At 41.3% G+C, this 21,159-nt stretch overlaps 1 protein-coding gene across 7 annotated transcripts in view; it reads left to right on the plus strand.

Moving 5' to 3' along the window:
* tenm4 (teneurin transmembrane protein 4) overlaps positions 1-18,515 on the plus strand; it is a 973,741-nt gene extending 955,226 nt beyond the window's left edge. For all 7 annotated transcript variants that reach the window (XM_048532769.2, XM_048532768.2, XM_048532771.2 and 4 more), the window contains one exon: positions 16,235-18,515. In XM_048532769.2, coding sequence (XP_048388726.2) covers positions 16,235-16,993 — 759 coding nt within the window. In that variant the 3' untranslated portion in view covers positions 16,994-18,515. The remainder of the gene's footprint in view (positions 1-16,234) is intronic.
* Positions 18,516-21,159: the final 2,644 nt, after the last annotated feature.

Here is a 21,159-nt window from a genome sequence, read left to right on the forward strand (position 1 = left end):
GTACAGACCCAATCTGTTAAACCATTCGTGTTTAAATTGTGACCTCATTCCAATTAACCAAAAAACACGAATAATTATCAGTTTTATTATTGTCAATTATAAATGTGTCATGTTGAGCATGTTATGCGCCGCTTGAATTTCACACAGAAGCAGATATTTTCTTGGTAGTTCGCACCTCATTAAGGCACGATTCCTGTATATCTTAATTCTGTCCTAATTCATATGTCACAGTGGTATCTTTCAGCCAGAAGGCCTGGGTTTAAGTCCCACCCATTCCTTTCACCGAGAATGCCTGGGTTTAAGTCTGACCTACTCCAGAAATGTCTGAACAGGTTGATTCAAAAAATCTACAGGGGTTCTTGTCTTTAAACACGAAGAGTCAGGTTCAAGTCCCACATGCTCCAGAGATACATCCAAACATAATAAAATGTGAGGCTGGATGAACACAGCAGGCCAAGCAGCATCTCAGGAGCACAAAAGCTGACGTTTCGGGCCTAGACCCTTCATCAGAGAGGGGGATGGGGGGAGGGAACTGGAATAAATAGGGAGAGAGGGGGAGGCGGACCGAAGATGGAGAGTAAAGAAGATAGGTGGAGAAGGTGTGGGTGGGGAGGTAGGGAGGGGATAGGTCAGTCCAGGGAAGACGGACAGGTCAAGGAGGTGGGATGAGGTTAGTAGGTGGCTGGGGGTGCGGCTTGGGGTGGGAGGAAGGGATGGGTGAGAGGAAGAACCGGTTAGGGAGGCAGAGACAGGTTGGACTGGTTTTGGGATGCAGTGGGTGGGGGGGAAGAGCTGGGCTGGTTGTGTGGTGCAGTGGGGGGAGGGGATGAACTGGGCTGGTTTAGGGATGCAGTGGGGGAGGGGGAGATTTTGAAACTGGTGAAGTCCACATTGATACCATATGGCTGCAGGGTTCCCAGGCGGAATATGAGTTGCTGTTCCTGCAACCTTCGGGTGGCATCATTGTGGCAGTGCAGGAGGCCCATGATGGACATGTCATCAAGAGAATGGGAGGGGGAGTGGAAATGGTTTGCGACTGGGAGGTGCAGTTGTTTGTTGCGAAATCTCCCCCTCCCCCACTGCATCCCTAAACCAGCCCAGTTCATCCCCTCCCCCCACTGCACCACACAACCAGCCCAGCTCTTCCCCCCCACCCACTGCATCCCAAAACCAGTCCAACCTGTCTCTGCCTCCCTAACCGGTTCTTCCTCTCACCCATCCCTTCCTCCCACCCCAAGCCGCACCCCCAGCCACCTACTAACCTCATCCCACCTCCTTGACCTGTCCGTCTTCCCTGGACTGACCTATCCCCTCCCTACCTCCCCACCCACACCTTCTCCACCTATCTTCTTTACTCTCCATCTTCGGTCCGCCTCCCCCTCTCTCCCTATTTATTCCAGTTCCCTCCCCCCATCCCCCTCTCTGATGAAGGGTCTAGGCCCGAAACGTCAGCTTTTGTGCTCCTGAGATGCTGCTTGGCCTGCTGTGTTCATCCAGCCTCACATTTTATTATCTTGGAATCTCCAGCATCTGCAGTTCCCATTATCTCTGATACATCCAAACATGTTTGTTAAAAATAACTACAACTTACGCATGTATCAGAAATACCCCCAGGCCTCCTACCCTCCCTCGACCTCTTCATCTCCAAGTGTCGTCGAGACATTAACCACCTCAGCCTCTCCACCCCTCTCACCCACTTCAACCTCTCCCCCGCAGAACGGGCAGCCCTCCGCTCCCTCCACTCCAACCCCAACCTCGCCATCAAACCCATAGACAAAGGAGGCGCAGTGGTAGTATGGTGCACTGATCTCTACATCGCCGAGGCCAAACGCCAACTCTCCGACACCACCTCCTACTGCCCCCTTGATCATGACTCCACCCCCAAGCACCAAACCATCATCTCCAATACCATCCATGACCTCATCACCTCAGGGGACCTCCCACCCACAGCCTCCAACCTTACTGTTCCCCAACCCCGCACAGCCCGTTTCTAACTCCTTCCCAAAATCCACAAACCTGCCTGCCCTGGTCGACCCATTGTCTCAGCCTGTTCCTGCCCTACCGAACTCATCTCCACCTATCTGGACTCCATTTTCCCCCCTTTGGTCCAGGAACTCCCTACCTACGTCCGTGACACCACCCATGCCCTCCACCTCCTCCAGAACTTCCAATTCCCTGGCCCCCAATACCCATTTTCACCATGGATGTCCAGTCCCTATACACCTGTATTCCTCATGCAGATGCCCTCAAGGCCCTCCACTTCTTCCTGTCCCACAGGCCTGACCAGTCCCCCTCCACCGACACCCTCATCCGCCTAGCTGAACTCATCCTTACCCTCAACAACTTCTCTTTCGATTCCTCCACTTCCTACAGACAAAGGGGGTAGCCATGGGTGCACGCATGGGCCCAAGCTATGCCTGCCTCTTTGTAGGTTACGTGGAACAGCCCCTCTTCCTCACCTACACAGGCCCCAAACCCCACCTCTTCGTCCATTACATTGATGACTGTTTTGGCACCCCTCTTGCTCCCCAGAGGAGCTCGAACAGTTCATCCACTTCACCAACACCCTCCACCCCAACCTCAAGTTCACCTGGGCCATCTCCAACACATCCCTCACTTTCCTGGACCTCTCAGTCTCCATCTCAGGTAACCAGCTAGAAACTGATGTCCATTTCAAGCCCACTGACTCCCACAGCTACATAGAATACACCTCCTCCCAAACACCCTCCTGCAAAAATTCCATCCCCTATTCTCAATTTCTCTGCCTCTGCCGCATCTGCTCCCAGGATGAGGCATTCCACTCCCGCACATCCCAGATGTCCACGTTTTTCAAGGACTGCAACTTTCCCCCCACAGTGGTCGAGAAAGCCCTTTGCCACATCTCCCGCATTTCCCGCAACACATCCCTCACATCCCGCCCCTGCCACAACCGCCCCAAGAGGATCCCCCTCGTTCTCACATACCACTCCACCAACCTCCGGATACAACGTATCATCCTCCGACACTTCCGCCATCTACAGTCCGACCCCACCACCCAAGACATTTTTCCATTCCCACCCTTGTCTGCCTTCCGGAGAGACCACTCTCTCTGTGACTCCCTTCTCCGCTCCATACTGCCCTCCAACCCAACCACACCTGGCACCTTCCCCTGCAACCACAGGAAGTGCTACACTTGCCCCCCACCTCCTCCCTCACCCTCATCCCAGGTCCCAAGTTGACTTTCCATATTAAGCAGAGGTTCACCTGCACATCTGCCAATGTGGTATACTGCATCCACTGTACCCGGTGTGGCTTCCTCTACATTGGGGAAACCAAGCGGAGTCGTGGGGACCGCTTTGCAGAACACCTCCGCTCGGTTCGCAATAAACAACTGCACCTCCCAGTCGCAAACCATTTCCACTCCCCCTCCCATTCTTTAGATGACATGTCCATCATGGGCCTCCTGCAGTGCCACAATGATGCCACCCAAAGGTTGCAGGAACGCTTAGGAATCCTGCAGCCCAATGGTATCAATGTGGACTTCACCAGCTTCAAAATCTCCCCTTCCCCCACTGCATCCCAAAACCAGCCCTGCTTGTCCCCTCCCCCCACTGCATCCCAAAACCAGCCTAGCCTGTCTCCGCCTCCCTAACCCGTTCTTCCTCTCACCCATCCCTTCCTCCCACCTCAAGCCGCACCTCCATTTCCTAACCTCATCCCGCCTCCTTGACCTGTCCATCTTCCCTGGACTGACCTATACCCTCCCTACCTCCCCACCTATACTCTCCACCTATCTTCTTTTCTCCCCATCTTTGGTCCACCCCCCCCTCTCTCCCTATTTATTCCAGAACCCTCTCCCCATCCCCCTCTCTGATGAAGGGTCTAGGCCCGAAACGTCAGCTTTTGTGCTCCTGAGATGCTGCTTCGCCTGCTGTGTTCATCTAGCTTCACACTTTGTTATCTTACAACTTACACATGTGTACTTCATCTGTTCAGAGCGATATGTTATTACAACTTTACCGATGATTTGCTATTGTTCTGTTTACTAGTATGTGATCCTGTTCTGTTTACTGTAATGTGATCCTCTTAAACTGTCTAACACATATAATGCAGATTGCATTAGCAACATCTCACTTACTACGAGTGTTGGAATATGTATCCAGAGGAGTGCAATATAAAATGCAAAAATTATATGAGGAAAAGGCAGGAGTTTTTTTTAGTTAAAGAACCAGCAATAGTATAGGCAAAACAGGTCAAGTGACATTCTCCTGCGTAATTACTTGTATGACCCTAAATCAGTGACAATTTAGAATGGAGTCTTATGGCTGGACTTTTGCTTTACAAGTAGGTGGTTTGAGCTGGGAAATTCTCCGGGTTGGTGCACTTGCCATAGGATAAAGTTCTCTGAATGGTTCAATTTTTACCCCAACGTGGGTGAGGAATGGAATCAGGCTCAAAGATAGATTGAAGGCAGTGGCTGCCAAATGAAGAGGCAGGTTGTTCAAAAGGCCCAACTCAGTTCACCACGTCTTCATTAACATTCTTAGGTTATTGAAAAATAGCAGACCCTCTTGTCATCCTTCCTCACACTCCATTAGTTCCTCACCCACACCCCATGCCCCATGCTTGCCAAGTAATGGTGTCCACCCACAAACTTTGCCCGAACACCATCCATGTCAACTCATCCAGTCTTCACTTTGGGCAAGCTTCAGGAGCCATTTTGAGGGAAAATAAAGATGTAAATATCTACTACAGCTTTCATCATAATAAAAATTAACACTCCCATTCATGAAAGTCCATTCAATGCTTTAAAAGCCCATTAACACTTAGCAAAATAAATGTGTAAAGACAATCCTGCAGCAAAGATGGCAGTCCTTCAAATAATGTTGTTATTGTCAATCAAACTTTGGATTTATGCACCATTCTCCACCGTCCTCATGGGATAATTATAAGTTGTGGAAAGCAGCCAACCAACAATAATGACATAAATATAGCCCTTGAGGCAATGTTAAACATTTGTGTAAGTAATGGAACAGACTTTTTCCATATTCATTAACACAGGCAGGCTCCATTTCATGAATTTTTAGTGTTGTGATTTACTTAAATTGACAGCTTGACAGTTTGACAGATCCTATGCACCTCTTAATGCACATTTATGTCTCCTCAATAAATATTTCACTCCTACTTTATAGGTTAAGGACCCTGCTTCAGGGAAAATAGAATCTTTTTAAATTTGACGCAGAGTTCAAATAACTCTTCAGGGTTCAAGTTACCTTCATGTGTGAGTCATGCACCCAACCCCGAACAAAAATGGGATCATTTTGCAAGGAACACAGTGGGGTGGGACTTCATGTCCTGTCCAACCTTTCTATAAGTCTGGGAGTCTATGTAACTCTATGTATACCCAGCACTAAATCAGTGGGAGCTTAGAAATAATCTCTTAATTAATAATATTATCTAATCATTTCCATCTAAGTCAAAATTTCTCTGATTGTCATTACAGCATTCATTGAAATTTATTTTCATAAATTGAATGATAAACTGAAGTTTATTCAAATGAGATACTCATCCATATATCTCCTTATAATTTCTCTCTAAACTTGATACTTCCCAGATGATGATACACTACCCTCACACTGGCATGCAGAGCAGCTGTTTTGTGCATAGCAAGATTCCACAAATTGCAGGCACTTGATTAACATTTACTGTTGCTTCATGCAAGTGTCGTGGTGAAAGAGAGTGAAACAAATGAATCACAGTCTTTATCTACAGATTTTCTTTTGAAAGCGATAAAATAGCAACAGAATACATTTCTTATTTCTCAGAGAAAATAGAACTAGAACCACTGTGGCACAAAAGAAGGTTACTCAGACTTTACAATCAGTGCAAGGTTAGCAGTGGAAGGAAATGTATGCATGGAGTTGCATTTAGTAATTGCTGAAGCTAGTCATTACTCACTTGGCCTGAAGGCCCCCTCCAAACCACATACCATCCTTTACTATTACTGCAAACCACATACCATTAGTTAAGAAAAAAAACAAAGAATTTGAATTTCTTACACATTTTATCCTTATTTTAAGCTTGAATTATGTTGTTAAATTACTGCCAGTTATTTCTATCTTCCTTCTAACTTGTGCACCGAATCTGCCATCTTCTGTTATCATTTATGTAATGGATAAGATTAGCTATTTGTTCATCCACTTCAACTGTGCCACTAATTAGCCATCAGGATAGTGTTTAACTTTCTGTGATCTGACAGGCAAAAGATATAGGTAACTGGAGGAATTAGAATCCATCTTCTTTCAAGCTACTGTGAGTTTTAATTGTTGGGGTAAGTTTCTGTCCTGTCTTCCCCTGAGAACAGGCTCCCTGGATCCACTTCACTTTTCCTTATCATCGATGCTATGGTCAAAAATCTGCTACTTTCACTTCTGTGACATTGTCATGAGTCTGCTCACTTAATAAAGAAAAAAGAAGCTGGAAATACTTATCATTCAGATAGCATCTGTGGGGAAACTGAAGTCAGTCAGTCAATATTTCAAATCTTCAAATTGATCGTCAGTCCTGAATAGTTCTAGTATTTTTTTACTTTCTGTTCTCAGCAAGAATACTATATTAATGAAATTGCAGTCCTTAGGAAATAACCTTGAATTGTGGTCCTATTCAGTTGTTCCAGTGCTTCAACTGATGTTAAGCCTACCATGTGCTTTGATGAAGAGCAGAATGTTTTTTTTCTGCTGTCTTGACCAACAAATGTCCTTCAACTAACGTTAGTTTAAAAGATGGCAATTCTACACGTTAAATTAGTCTAGCCCAGATAACCAGGATAAGTAACACAGCAGCATCCACAACAATCTAACAGCTTATAGTTTTCCACTTAAGCATCAAATAAATCAAGTATGGTGCTTGGGAAGTTATCTGTCAGAACCAATCCCCTGCACTTTATAGAACCTGCATGATCTTCCTTAGAGATAGTAGGAACTGCCGATGCTGGAGAATCTGAGATAACAAGGTGTAGAGCTGGATGAACACAGCAGGCCATGCAGCATCAAAGTAGCAGGAATGCTGCTGTGTCAGGCCTAGACCCTTCTTCATTACATTTAAACTCAGTGAAACGAAAATCAAGTGGATTCTACAAAATTTATGCAATTCCCCTGACAGATTACAGTTTCAGTCATCCATAACAGCATAATTATTATTGTGTAACTGGGACTTCTGATACTTTTGGGATCTCTGGTAATTTTCTAAAGGAATAAAACTACCAGGCATGCTTCAGCTTGTATTGGGTAATTGCTCACATCAATTGCTGGAAGTGATATTGGTTATTCCTAATGCTAAATTCACCATCCAGATAATTGGAGGGTGATTCATTGATATTTTATAACCTAATGGTGAAGTCACCTGAATGCTGTAAATCTGACATCCTGCCATGATTATTCAAGGTCTTTCAGAAAGCTCACTAAAATCATTTAAAATCCAATATTTATCATTCAAGTAACTGAAACACAATTGGGAATTCAGAATTGGATTTTTGAGCAGCACAACTCCTGTCTTTTTCAGCTTAAGAATCACAATTCTTGAAATGTTATCAGCAATGTTGCAAGTTACTGACTTGTTCACTGAACATGGACAAAGCTGGTCTTTTTTCTGAATTTCTGAAACTTCTGAAGAAGGGTCCCAACCCGAAACGTCAACTTTCCTGCTCCTCTGATGCTGCCTGGCCCCATTGTGCTCCTCCAGCTCCACACTTTATTACCTTAAAGTTGGTCTTTGATTTTTTTTAAAAAAGCAATAACATGACAGCAGATCAAATTGTTCCATTCTAACCTGCAAACTGGAAGTTGCATTTGGTAAAATCCATACCAAGCTAAAAGGAGAAGGGAACAATTTTCCTAACTTCTGACCTCAGAACAATCCCAGGCACAGAGTTTAGGCACCAAGGGGAGAAGATTTGTTTTGCTGGAATTCCGTTCTCTTAACTTAACCCCTCTTTGGGGCTTTATCAAAGAGGGTTGCACCTGCAATGTACAAGCAACAAAAGTTTGGGATATGGATATTTTCAAACTTTTTGGGCACACCGCTATTGAGGTTTCTGAATAAAGCTGCTGGGTGGCCAGGTGTACACTCCTGCAGACTGCAGTACAGAGAGGATCAATACCAGGGTGACATGCAAATAATTTATCATTCTTTCATTGATAAGGGAGATGCTGAAGGAGGAGATGAGTAACATCATTTGGAATACTCCTATATAGCTAAGAGTAAAGTCATATTTTGACCTGAATTGTTCTTACTCAAAAAATTAAAAATAAAGATAATTCTAATTAACTTATCCAGAGTAGTACCTAAATAGAAACCTAGAAATCCGTCATCAGGAAGTGCATGTACAAACTCTTAGGACACTAATTTGGATGTCAGTTACACTGTTGCATCCCCTTGAGGGGCTGAACAGCCTTTGGTAAAATTTGAGGCCATGTTGATCAGGACCAACGAAGCAATGCCTATTTTTTCTTCTGTAATGTGAAAATTAATCATCTCTCACCATGGGCTGGATTAAAGTCACAGGAATCAGAGTCAGAACCAGAAATGGGACCTAATTTCCAACCTCAGAAGAAGTTCCTGCTGCAACTTTCAATGATCCAGACATTAAAGGTCAGTGAACAGGCAGCCAATAAAAAGAAAGTATAACTAAAGTTCCACACTAGAAATGTTCTGCTTCGATGAGGCTTGGCTGTTTAATATCTTATGCTTTGTTCCGGCCACATCTCAACAACTAAATTTGATAGAATACTTCCTCAATGGTATTCAGATGCTGTCCAACCTCTCCCGCTGCCAAGATTTTCTAAGCTATTTTTGATACCTGGATATAAAACATGAATGCATTAATAAACCTACAGATTGGGTTTGTTAATGGCTAATTGATTGCAATGGGGAACACTGTAAGGTGATGCTTTTAGTGGGAAGAATAAGCAGGCTCTATACTTCTTGGAACATATTTGTTTAAATGGAATAGTGGAGAAAAGGGATCTTGGGTACACATGAATCATTAAATTTGTATAAAGCCTTGATTAGACCACAATTCTATGGAGAGTTCTGAATGCCATATTGTAAAAAGGTCTTAGTAGCTAAAAGATTTACGAAAATGATACCAAAGCTGAGAAGTTATGCCTGTCAGGACCTTTTAAGTAGGTTACAACTCTTTTCTGAAGAAAGTGGAAGGCTTAAGGATGGCCTGATAGAGGTCTTTTAGATTGTTGAATGTGGAGAATGTGGAAAAAATGTTTGCAATTTATTGGGGGACCAAAACTAGGGACTATCAGTTTAAGACAGTTACTAATGAATCCAGTCAGGAATTGCAAAGAAATTCCTTTTCTCACAAAGTGGCTGGAACTGACCATGTCATTAAATGCTTACGGTAATTAGGATGACCATTTACAGGGAACCTAGAAAAATATTTGATGAGAAAAAGGAATGAAAAGTTATGTTGATGGGGGTTAAAGGATGAAGGATGGAATGAGACTGTTTGGAGCATAAAGACTGGCATGGACCATTTGGGAACTTTGACCCATTTCTATGTCGTATGGTGTACGTAATACAATGGACCATTACTTCTTGCAGCAGCACATGTTGAGACACATTCTGTGTCCAAACAGAACAGTTTCCTTTGGACTTATAGAGAATCCTGTGTCCCCTGCTGACTCATTATGGGCTCTACCCTGGATCCTTAAGCCCAAGCTTGAGTCTACCCAATTTACCATCCTCCCCAACCAGTGAACTGCAGTAAAGTGCCTATTCTTTGCTCGTAATTCACTGATGGTGTTCAAATGAGATCCAAAGTTAAATTCAACTTGGTTCTGAGCCAGGAATGGATCAGTGTATGGAGGAGTCATGCTCCCAAATTCATACACATTTGGGCGCAAGTCAAAATTTCCCAGCAATATTTTTAAACAAAAAGTGAGCATTTGCAAAAGCTTGACAAAAGTTCTTTTTTCTTAGCAAGCTTCAATCAAAACCATTAACTATAAATAAAACGTCTTCATAAATTGCACATTCACCACCAGAATCTAAAATGTTTCTCTCTATTGATGATGTATGAATAAAAGATAACTGATCAATTTCTTTAGTTTGCTTCTTTAAAAAAAAACTGTTCTAAAATGTTGAAAAGAAACTTATGCAAACAGACAACCATGCAGGTACAATGTAAGGATCATGCTTCAACAATTCATTAACTCAAAAGCAGAACTAAAATTCTTATGTTCCACATTGCAAATGTTGCACTATCATGTCTACTCATTGCTTAACAATAGAACTAAGGCCCAGATAACTTTCCAGATTTAACTAAAAACATTTGAGAGACTCCTTAGAAAAGCATTATACAAAGTATGACCCAAAATACACCAAAATTTGTACAGTTCTATAGAGACATGCCTCAATCAGATACATTTCAGATCCAAATTTATGCAGAAGTAGATGGAAATATTTTCTAAACCACCTGTTACAAAGATGTTATTACACACTTCTGGAGCAAGTAGTACTTGAACCTAGACCTGCTAGCTTAGAGGAGGACAGCTACTATTATGCCATACAAGTGAATGGATATTATTGAATTTAATATGATTCAGTTGTTTTGGCCCTACTCTTTATGGATTCTCCATATACCCTGACAACTTGCAATGGTGCTATGCAATTTTTTGCCTAACTGCTGTCAGTCAGTTGTCCTGACTTTTTATCACCACTCCTTATCCATTTCAGCTCTGTGATTTCTGATGGGGGTCATTCTTTATGTCAAGGTTCTAAAGTTCATGTTAATGTGGTAAATACAATGTGGAAACTAATTTCAATTGAAATGATAATGCAGAAATTGTGATGAATGTTATTCTGTATTGCTGTTGCAGTCTTGTGCTTTGAAACTTTTTTTAGGCAAAGTAAGGAATTTCTTTAGACGTGTTCTTTAAGTTATTTGTCTTTAGCATCACTATATGAAGCAGATTGACTGGTATACTGCCGAATATTTAAAAAAAAACAGGATTTAAACTTTAACAGGTTGAAGAAACAGTAAGAATCAATTTATTTCTGTGGAGCAGTGTTAAATTTGTCTCTACATTGACACGACATATTTCCTCACAAAGCATTAATGTTCGAATGTTGTGGAGTAAGCAAATGTGGGATCACATCACCCATTTTTAACTTCATTTGCATTCTCCCCCATTGTTCTTATCTGATCTATATTTGACTGATGGTTTATTATTGTGCCAGTTGTCCTGCTGACATATCCAAAGATGTGGGTCAGTGACTGGTAGGATCTGGGTGATACTATTTCCAGGAGTCTGTGGATCTGAAAGCCCATCTTGCCATGGCTTACCCCAGGGTGGCCAGCTCTACTGATGATAGCCACATACTCCCAGAAGCTGCCAACCATTTAGAAGGTCCACCAAAAGATGTGAATGCAATGATTCAGCAATGCCCTCACATCCAGGCATGGATTTGCAAGGCCACGATCTGAGAGCCAGGCCCTAGAAAGGAATGGGGCCTTAATGAGGGTGAGCCATAGGAGCAGCCATTGTCATTGGAGGACCCCGCTGAAGTCTGAAGAGCGCCTGAAGTCTCTCCACCTTCCTGCTCCACCCACACTGTCCTTGCTGTTGCTGTAACCCAGTGAGACCAGACTACTGCCACCTTTTCCTGCCCTAGCTGCAGCCCATTCATAGCTTGTGAATTATCAATGAAAATTCTGCTTAAGTACTACTTTCCACAGTTCCCTCAGTGCTGGCCACTTCAAATATGAGACAGCCACAAGCATTTCATCATTATCTGTCACTTATTTCTCATGCAGTTCACAGTGTTGCACCACTAGCTGGTCAGATGGCAATTCTTAGATATCCAAAAGGCCAATACCTGGGCTGTGATAAGGATCAGTAGGATGTGCAGGCTTGCATCATATTAGTATTTAGGAAAAAGCTACAGGAAGAGGAGGAGATGAGATATTAGAATGGATTAGCTAGGAGCGTACTGTAATCATCAATGGTTTCAGCCCCACTACCAGCTAAGCCCTGTTCCATGGCTGCTGTCATGGTGACAAGACCACCTCTTCCTGAGGGAGAGAGGATGTGGCATCTGTTTCCTGTTGGTTAAGCGTTGTGCTCTGCAGAAATGCAACATCTTGTCATCCAACCCAGGAAGAAATATGTCAGTGTGTATGATGCAATGAGTAAGAGTGATGTGCCCTTCCAAGTTGAATCTTTGTCGGTGTGTTTCAGGTTGGCAAAGTGCAAAGTGAGTGCTGGTAGGGTGAAGCTATAAATGTATAGTACATTTAGATGGTATGTATAGATGATGATTGTTTTAAGTGAATGATGAGCAAGCAATTGAGAAATATTTGAAGCTAGTGGCACAGAATAAGACATTTAAAGTTGCATTCACTGAACTTGACCACTCATGTGAGGCCATTGAACTTCTTTTGCCACTGCTTCCAGGATTTTGTACTGCTATTATTGATCATGACTGTTTTACACTGCCATTGCTTTTGCAGTGTCTGTCTGGAGGGCTTCCTAGACACTTATGGATAGATAACCCCTTTCCTCATGTCTGTCTCCTGCATTGAGTGTCTTTTGCTGCATCTAAGATCCTCAAGGTTCCCTCTCTTGTTTCACCATTTGTAAGTGTTCTTCCTGTTTACAATGGCTTTGGCAAACGATTCCAACAGTTGTGTAGTCTGGATGCAGAATTGCAAACCAGTTGTAAGAAGTGCACGCTGGCTTTAAGATAATGCTAGCTCTCACAATGGATCATCTGATGAAGAATACAGTGACTCAAAAACATATTTAGCACTGGTTGGCACGGTACCATAATTTATATTCAAAGGCAGCATGAGGCTGGTGTGCTGCTTGCATTAGAGGGAGTTAATGCAGATTCATCACCCATTGCAATCTTTCTGCCTGATTGGTGCCTTTCCCAATATGTCCCCAATTATATTAACAGGGTGCAGCCATGTTGTGGTTAGTATATGACAAGAGCAACCCAGAAATTTTAGAGTAAATTTTGCTGCATCCACAGAAATAGGTTTGAACGTGGGCTCTGGAAGGTAATTAATGCATCTGGCATTTGGGTGGCGTCCCTTGCATTCACCCACAAGTGATCTGAATGGAGGCTGAGCAGTGCCCAGCAGCAGTAGCAGCTAACTAAGATCATTGAGTACCTACTTGGGTAAGAGTGGTGCTGTGCCTGACACTTCCCTAAATAGGACAGGACCCTGCCAAGGCTGAAGCCCAACCATTGCCTGGAGATGGCAGAGAAGCGGGTGAATGACATATTTAAATCCCTCGAACTAACTATTGGAACCACTAGTGTCAGAGCTGCAATGGTAGGGATGCGGGCCTGTAGAGAGGCAGTCCCATGCACAGAAAGCCTGTCAGTTGTGGCTGAATGTAGATTTCAGAGGTTACTTCCACCTACATCAGCAGCATCTACCTCTCCCATTGGAATTCCAGCTACCCAGAGTCTGAAGAACTCCAAATGTCCGTCTCACCAGTAAAACCCATGTGGCATTCCTGGTTTAGGGGTCCCAGAGACATCCTGATGATCAATTAGGCAGAAAATCTCCAAGATTGGACCGACAGATGGCTCTGAGTTTGAGGCTCTCAATGCAGGAGAATTCAGCCAATTAATTCCAATTCCATGGAGGTGAGTTCTGAATTTATAAGTCAGAAAATTTGTGAACAAAATTGTGAAAGAAGATTTATCTTCCTGGGCCTATGGTAGCTGGCACAATAAATAATGCCATCTCCTCAAGATTTGTCCCTCATGAGTTAAAAATTGTTCAAGCCTTACAAACTATATTGGCTTGTGTCCAACCTCCTTTTCCACTCCAAAGTCCTTGACTTGTTTTTTCATCACCTACAGCTCCTTGTTGAAATCTCCCCAGTTAGGCTTTGCCCTTGCCACTGCATTGAAATAATCAAGTGGAATGCAGCAGGTCAAGGAGAACATTCATGAATACTTTTTCAGGGGCCTAGGAATCGGCAATAAATGCTGCCTTGCAAGTGCAATTACAGCCTGCAAACAAACTAACAGCAAAAAAAAAGGAAGATTACCGTTCCAGCTTTGCAGGTTCAAGTCCTCCCTTTATAAATGTAATTAGTTGATTACTGTACTTCATATTTAAATTTTACTGTTGCACCTCATTACTTGTTGAGGTACATTTAAAACATATACGAGTAAACTATTCAGGAACGTGTGTCTGCTGTTAAGTGTACATTGATACACATAACCCTTTATAGAGAACTACCAAGGTCTTGCAGACAGTCAAATGCATTTCTGCTTTGTGACATGAGAGTATGTGAATGGATCCAAGAGATATGACTCATTTTTATTCTAAAGTTATAGAGTTGTACAAATGTATGCACAGAAACAGACTTTTCAGTCCAAATCATCCTTGCTGACCAGATATCTTAAATTAATCTACTCCCATTTGCCTGCATTTGGTCCATATCCCTCTCATATACATATTCATATACCCATCCAGATGCCTTTCAAATGTTGCATTTGTACCACCCTCTACCACTTTCTCTGGCAGCTCAATCCATACAAGCACCACTCACTGCTTGAAAAAGTTGCCCCTTAGGTCCCTTTTAAATCTTTCCCCCTCCCTTTAAACCTATGCCCTCAAGTTTGAACTCCCCCCTCCGGCGAAAAGACCTTGTCCATTTACCCTATCCATGCCCCTCATGATTTTATAAACCTCAATAAGTTCACCCCTCAGGCTCTGACGCTCCAGGAAAAATAGGCCCAGCCTATTCAGCCACTCCCTATGGCTCAAATCCTCCAACGCCAGCAACATTCTTGTAAACCTTTTCTGAACATTTTCAAGTTGCACAACATCCTTTCTATAGCAGGGAGACCACAACTGCGCGCAATTCTGCCAAATTAGGCCAAAATGGCCTCACCAATATCCTGTACATCAACAACATGATCTCCCAACTCCTATACGGAATACACTAACCAATCAGAGGAGCAGGAAGGCTGACATTTTGGGCCTACACCCTTCTTCAAAAATTTTCTGAAGAAGGGTCTAGGCCCAAAACGTCAGCCTTCCTGCTGCTCTGACGCTGCTTGGCCTGCTGTGATCATCCAGCTCTGCACCTAATTATTGTAAAATCCCATCTCGTTCTAATGCCTATGGACATGCCGAACTTTATTACACGAAACATAAAGTCTGATTGTAAGACCAAGCTTGATAGCGAGTGTTGGTTTTCTGAGTTCATTGCCTTCTTGCTCAGATTTTTGAGTCTTGGAGTTGGGACATCATGTTGAGGTTGTACATGACATCGGTCAGTCCTCTTCTGAAATACTGTGTGCAGTTCTGGTTACCGTATTATGGGAAGAATATGATTAAACTGGAGCAAGTTAAGAAAAGACTTACCAGGATGTTGCCAGGAATGGAGAGTTTAAAATATAAAAATGGAATGAAAAGGCTGGGTCTTTTTTCACTAGAGCATAGGAGGTTGCGGGGTGACCTTAATAAGATTTATAAAATCATGTGGGACATAGCTAAGGTGAACAAGCAGTCTTTTCCCTAGGGTGAGGGAAACTAGGGGGCATATTTTTAGTTAGAGTAGAAAGATTTATAAAGTACATGAGAGACAACTTTTTTACACAGAGAGTGATTCATGTATGGAATGATCTGCCAGAGAAAGTGATGGATGCAGGTACAGTTACAGCGTTAAAAGATACCTGGATAAGTTCATGAATAGGAAAGGCTTGGAGAGATATGGGACCAGCACAGGCAAGTGGGATTAGTTTAGTTTGGGAACATGGCTGGCATGGACTGGTTGGACTGAAGGGGCTGTTTTCATGCTGTATGAGTGTATGACTCTGAGTTTAAGGCCAAGCAGGATGCCCAAGCAGCCATCAAAAATGGTTTGAGCTATCTGATTTGTGCAGTTTTTCAATTGCTTTCAGAGGTTTACAGCACTTAGGAATAGCACATAGTAGTACAGTATGATGTTTTGTTAAAGGTAATTTAGAGAGATTTAGTTTCTTGTTTCAATTTATTCTAAAATCAAATTGTGCAATTTCCAAACATAAGATAATCGATCCTCATAAAGTGATTAATTACAAAATTTGTGAAGCAGTGGACAATATTTTTGAAACTGCTCACCAGATACAGGAAAAGACTCATAAAGGAGATTGTATTCCAGTGTTGTGAACAGGGTGTTTTTTTTTAATGAAAGTGTATGCTTATGTTTTCTCTTTTCACTAGTCTGTCTTAGGAGTCCAGTGTATAGTACAGAAGCAACTCAAAGCCTTTGTTACAGTTGAGCACTTTGGCCGGATTTATGGAGGAAGTGGATCTGGATGTCAGCCAAAGGCACAAGTGAAGACCTTCGCAACGAGTGGTTCAATCCTGGGCAAAGGCGTGAAATTTGCTGTGAGAGGAGGACGAGTAAGCACTGATATCATTAGTGTTGCCAATGAGGATGGCAGGAGAGTGGCTGCTGTGTTAAATAATGCCTACTATCTAGAAAGTTTTCACTTCACCATTAATGGTGTGGATACACATTATTTCGTTAAACTGGGGCCTGCAGAAAGGGATCTTACCATTTTGGGCCTTAATGGTGGCAGGCGAACCCTGGAGAATGGAGTTAATGTTACTGTCTCGCAAATTAATACTGTTCTGAATGGAAGGACTCGAAAATACACCGATATAAAACTCCAATATGGTTTGCTATGTTTAAATACACGATATGGGACAACCATAGATGAAGAGAAAGTTCGTGTCTTGGAGTTGGCTAGGCAGCGAGCTGTAGAACAGGCCTGGATTCGGGAACAGCAAAGGTTGCAAGATGGAGAGGAAGGCATTCGCTCATGGACAGATGGAGAAAAGCAGCAGCTACTGATATCGGGCAGGGTGCAAGGTTATGATGGCTACTTTATTAAAACTGTTGAACAATACCCTGAATTGTCAGACAGTGTAAATAATATCCATTTCATGAGACAGAGTGAAATGGGCAAGAGGTAACAGTAAAGGACCATGTGCCAACCACTTTGCCAAAGACATCTGCTTATGTGGCCATTTTTCAGGCTGTGTTGTTACAATTATTTTTAAAACCGTTGCATTGTAATTCCTGCAACGTGCAGAGATTTTCTTTTATTTCTTCACACGTTTTGCATTGAGCAGAAGGTATTTTGCTGTAGTGTGATCACAGTGAATTTTTTGCTATTTTCTATTAATATGAGAACTGTGAGCTATTGTTTTACAGTCAGTTTCAAGGTCAGAACCAAGACACACTACTGTTAGAGAAATGTGATCTGCCAGTATCTGCTTACAAATTCAAAGAATTATCCTCTTTTGTTAATTCTTTGGGACTTCTTATGAGATGTATTTTGATGCAGCAAAGGACTATGTCTGCATTTTATGTCAGCATAGAAAGCAACAGCTCGTATGAGAACTTTCTTACGGTTCTGATTTTAATTTGAGACAACTCTCAAAGCTTATGTTTCTAACACTGTATTCGGATTGTGTAAATATGCAAGGCTGTAAATATATGCAAATGTAGATAACTCCTAGAACTACAGCAGTGTCACTGTGTAGTCTTCAGTGGAAATAAATAAAAGGTTATTTTGTGTTTTAAATTTCTTTTACTTGATTTCAATCAGAAGTCATACTGTAGGTCAGTTGAGTGATTGAAAACGTTTTCGTTTGTATTTTTTAGATTGTGCCTCAGTTTTTATCACTTCTGTTCCTCTTCAAATATTGTTTTGAGTTTTTTTTAAGTTTGACTTTTTTATTAAACGATTTTTAAAAATCCGTATTTCTTTTGTTACTCATCAATTCTTTGACTTGGTTAATTTTTTGCTTAAAATCACAATACAATTGGATGATATAGTATGAAAAATCCCATCTTTCACTTAACTAATTTAACCCGCAATGCAAAAGAAACAGTTACCGCAAACCTTTATTACCTGCATCTTATTGAACTTGTTAAAGTGCCCATTTAACACTAATTATTGGCTACAAATAGTGTTATTGTCATTTTTCTTTAGGTTTTAAGGAAGTGTTTAATGTTCTCTGAACTGGTCTAATAGGTGTTTAGGCATTGGACACTGTTGGTGCGTGTGTATTTGTATTACATACATGCATCACAATATTAATAACGTACAATATTGTGATTGTCACCCAATGTGTTTTGACCTTAGGAGAAGCTTCATGATTACTGCTTTGTTACTGTGCAATTAAAGCATCACAAAACTCATTTATGTTTAAAATATAGTGGCTTATTTTGAGCACACTTTCCAATTTGATACTTTCAGGGGAAGTTGAAGTGATGTCATATACTGTTAAGTGAAAGTATTATATATCCCCAAGTTTGCTTATAATAACCAATTCCTGTTTATGTATTCTTTTATATTTTTCTGCATTTTGTATGATATACTGCAATTTTTATAGCACAGCGCACCCTGTCTACAAAAGATTTAATGTCTCCTTATAAGACGCGGATCATTTAGTGTGCATAACAAATAAAAACAGCTGTTAGCATACAGCAGGGGGTTAATCTTTGTATTTTTTGATAGTTTTCATTCAAGATTTACATTGATATGTGAACTAATACTTTGAAGTATTACTGATCAGTAACCACAGTGAGAAAAAAATCATCGTTGAATATTTAGAACAAAAAAAGCCTTTCAGAATAACTTCACAAAGTATTGCATGCAATTTAATTTTATCTGTTTTTCATGTCTTATTTCCGTTATGTTAAATATATGCTGTGCCACTGGTTCCTCTAGAAAGGAAATGGATCATATTTTCTAAGACCACAGTTGCTTTTATGTGATATGCAACACTGATGGTGACTGTTACTTGGTTTTCATGTCTAACACCAGGTTAATACCTTCCCATGAAAGCCGAAGGATTTATCATGTAGTATACAACGGATGGAAAAACACATCAACATGCTCCAACACAGCGTTTTGGTGAACCAAGCAGTGTGAGGCTTCAAAAATGTTGTTGAGATTGACATTAAATGTTTTCAGGAGACAAAGATGCTTCAGCAGGAATGGTTTCACTTTCAATGAAATTGTTTATCTGTATACCAGTTTGGATTTATACCATAAAGCTGCAATTTGAGGTTTTACCACAGCATTTAATTATGGTGGTATAAACGTTGTAGCCTATTTATTTAAGACCATGACAGTACTTCGTTTACAGATGAGTTTTTATTGTGTTAGAAATCTAAGATTTAAACCAGTAGTTGTGAAATATGAGAATTATTATTTAATGCCTTACAAGATAAAGAAGTATTCATTTTCATCAAGATAATGTCAGAATGAGTGCTTCTGTTGTGATGGTATAACTAGAATCGAAAGGCCCAAGTGACATTGCTAAAATTCATTCTAAACATTCATCCTCACAATCATGTCAATAGACTGGTATACAGTAATTTCAAGAGCTTAATTTGACTATTTTAAAGCAAACTGCTTGAATTTTATAAATGAATTGACTACAACACAAAGCCAAGCCAGAACAAATGGAAATGGAAAGTCCAGCTCTTCTGCTTTAAAATACGTGTTAATGGCTGACATGGTTACAATTATAACAAATCATCTGTTTTCCATTCTAGCCAGGATACAGTGAGTGGCTTGAAAGATTGAACTAAATGTAGATGGACTCAGAACAAAATAGTTCGGTATAAAATATATGATTCATTTTGAACAGGTCGAAAATACATACGACAAAATGAAGAGTTAACAACTTAGATACTTCCAAAATTGACCACAAGCCATGTTACTTCAAAACAACAAATGGATAATTTGTTAAAATCTTGAAACATATAAAATAATCAGAGGGTTAGATAGGGTGGATAGGGAGAGCCTTTTTCGTAGGATGGTGACGGCGAGCACGAGGGGGCATAGCTTTAAATTGAGGGGTGAAAGGTATAGGACAGATGTCAGAGGTAGTTTCTTTACTCAGAGAGTAGTAAGGGAATGGAACGCTTTGCCTGCAACGGTAGTAGATTCGCCAACTTTAGGTACATTTAAGTCGTCATTGGACAAGCATATGGATGTACATGTAATAGTGTAGGTTAGATGGGCTTGAGATTGGTATGACAGGTCGGCACAACATCGAGGGCCGAAGGGCCTGTACTGTGCTGTAATGTTCTATGTTCTATGTTCCAATGTATGTTAGTCAAAAACCATGTTAAGATTCAATGCTAACATTAGTCATTTTACTGCATAAACAGTAAATAAATTGATACCACTGGATGTCTATGCAGAGTAGAAGAAGACTGAACTGTTTCTTAAATGCAAAGGATGGGATGGATATGCTGGAAGAAAAGTTATTGTAAATCTACCCTCAGGTGGTTGTATGTTGTTATATCAGTAGCTTTTTTATATTTATCCTTTGACCTCATGGTGGATTGCTGAGCTAGAACAAAATTTATGGTATTTATATTCAGTTCATTTATCTTCCCTGCAAATTTGCATTTGCACTCTCAGAGACATGAGGAACAGTTATCCCTCTATCTCAAATGAATTCACACTGAAGTCCCAGGTGAAGAAAATTGCTTTCTGACACAATATTCCATCAGATTTTGTTTTTGTTTGCAGTGTAAAAGAAACACATTGATTTTTACGGGGAGAAATTAGGTAAAAAAATTAATTGAACCAAGGGAATGGAGATTTTCCATTTCCAATGTCAAACTGCTATTGATGCATTTAGAATAGGCAGAGCTGTCAGAATTATGCAAACCTGAACTTGTGGACCATATACCTAAAGCACTGCAACCTGCTTTCAAGGTAATTGCATTGTTTTAGCCATAGACAAGTTCATTTCTCAGCTATGCTCCATAGGTAGACTCGTAAGTTTAAGATCATAATGTTGATAACTACATATGTGAAACCTCACATAAACATAGTTGCATCTCTGAATACACAACTAATTCTTCAACATGCTGAATCTCAAATCTATCATCAGCATAACTGAGATATAAGGACAAAGTCTGCATCACAGCAAAGTATTTGCATAGAGGGCAGAGAAGCTGTTTTGATGGCCAGATGAGTGCAGGCACTGTCCTAGAATGTTTAAGACCCCATACCTGCATTTTGGGCAATAAAAATTTACCACAATCTTCAACATGGTTAGGAAAGAGAGTCATGGTCTTTGAGTTGGAGGTGTGACTTCTACCA

This window comes from Stegostoma tigrinum, chromosome 6, assembly GCF_030684315.1.
Source record: "Stegostoma tigrinum isolate sSteTig4 chromosome 6, sSteTig4.hap1, whole genome shotgun sequence".
Classification (NCBI taxonomy): Eukaryota; Metazoa; Chordata; class Chondrichthyes; order Orectolobiformes; family Stegostomatidae; genus Stegostoma; species Stegostoma tigrinum.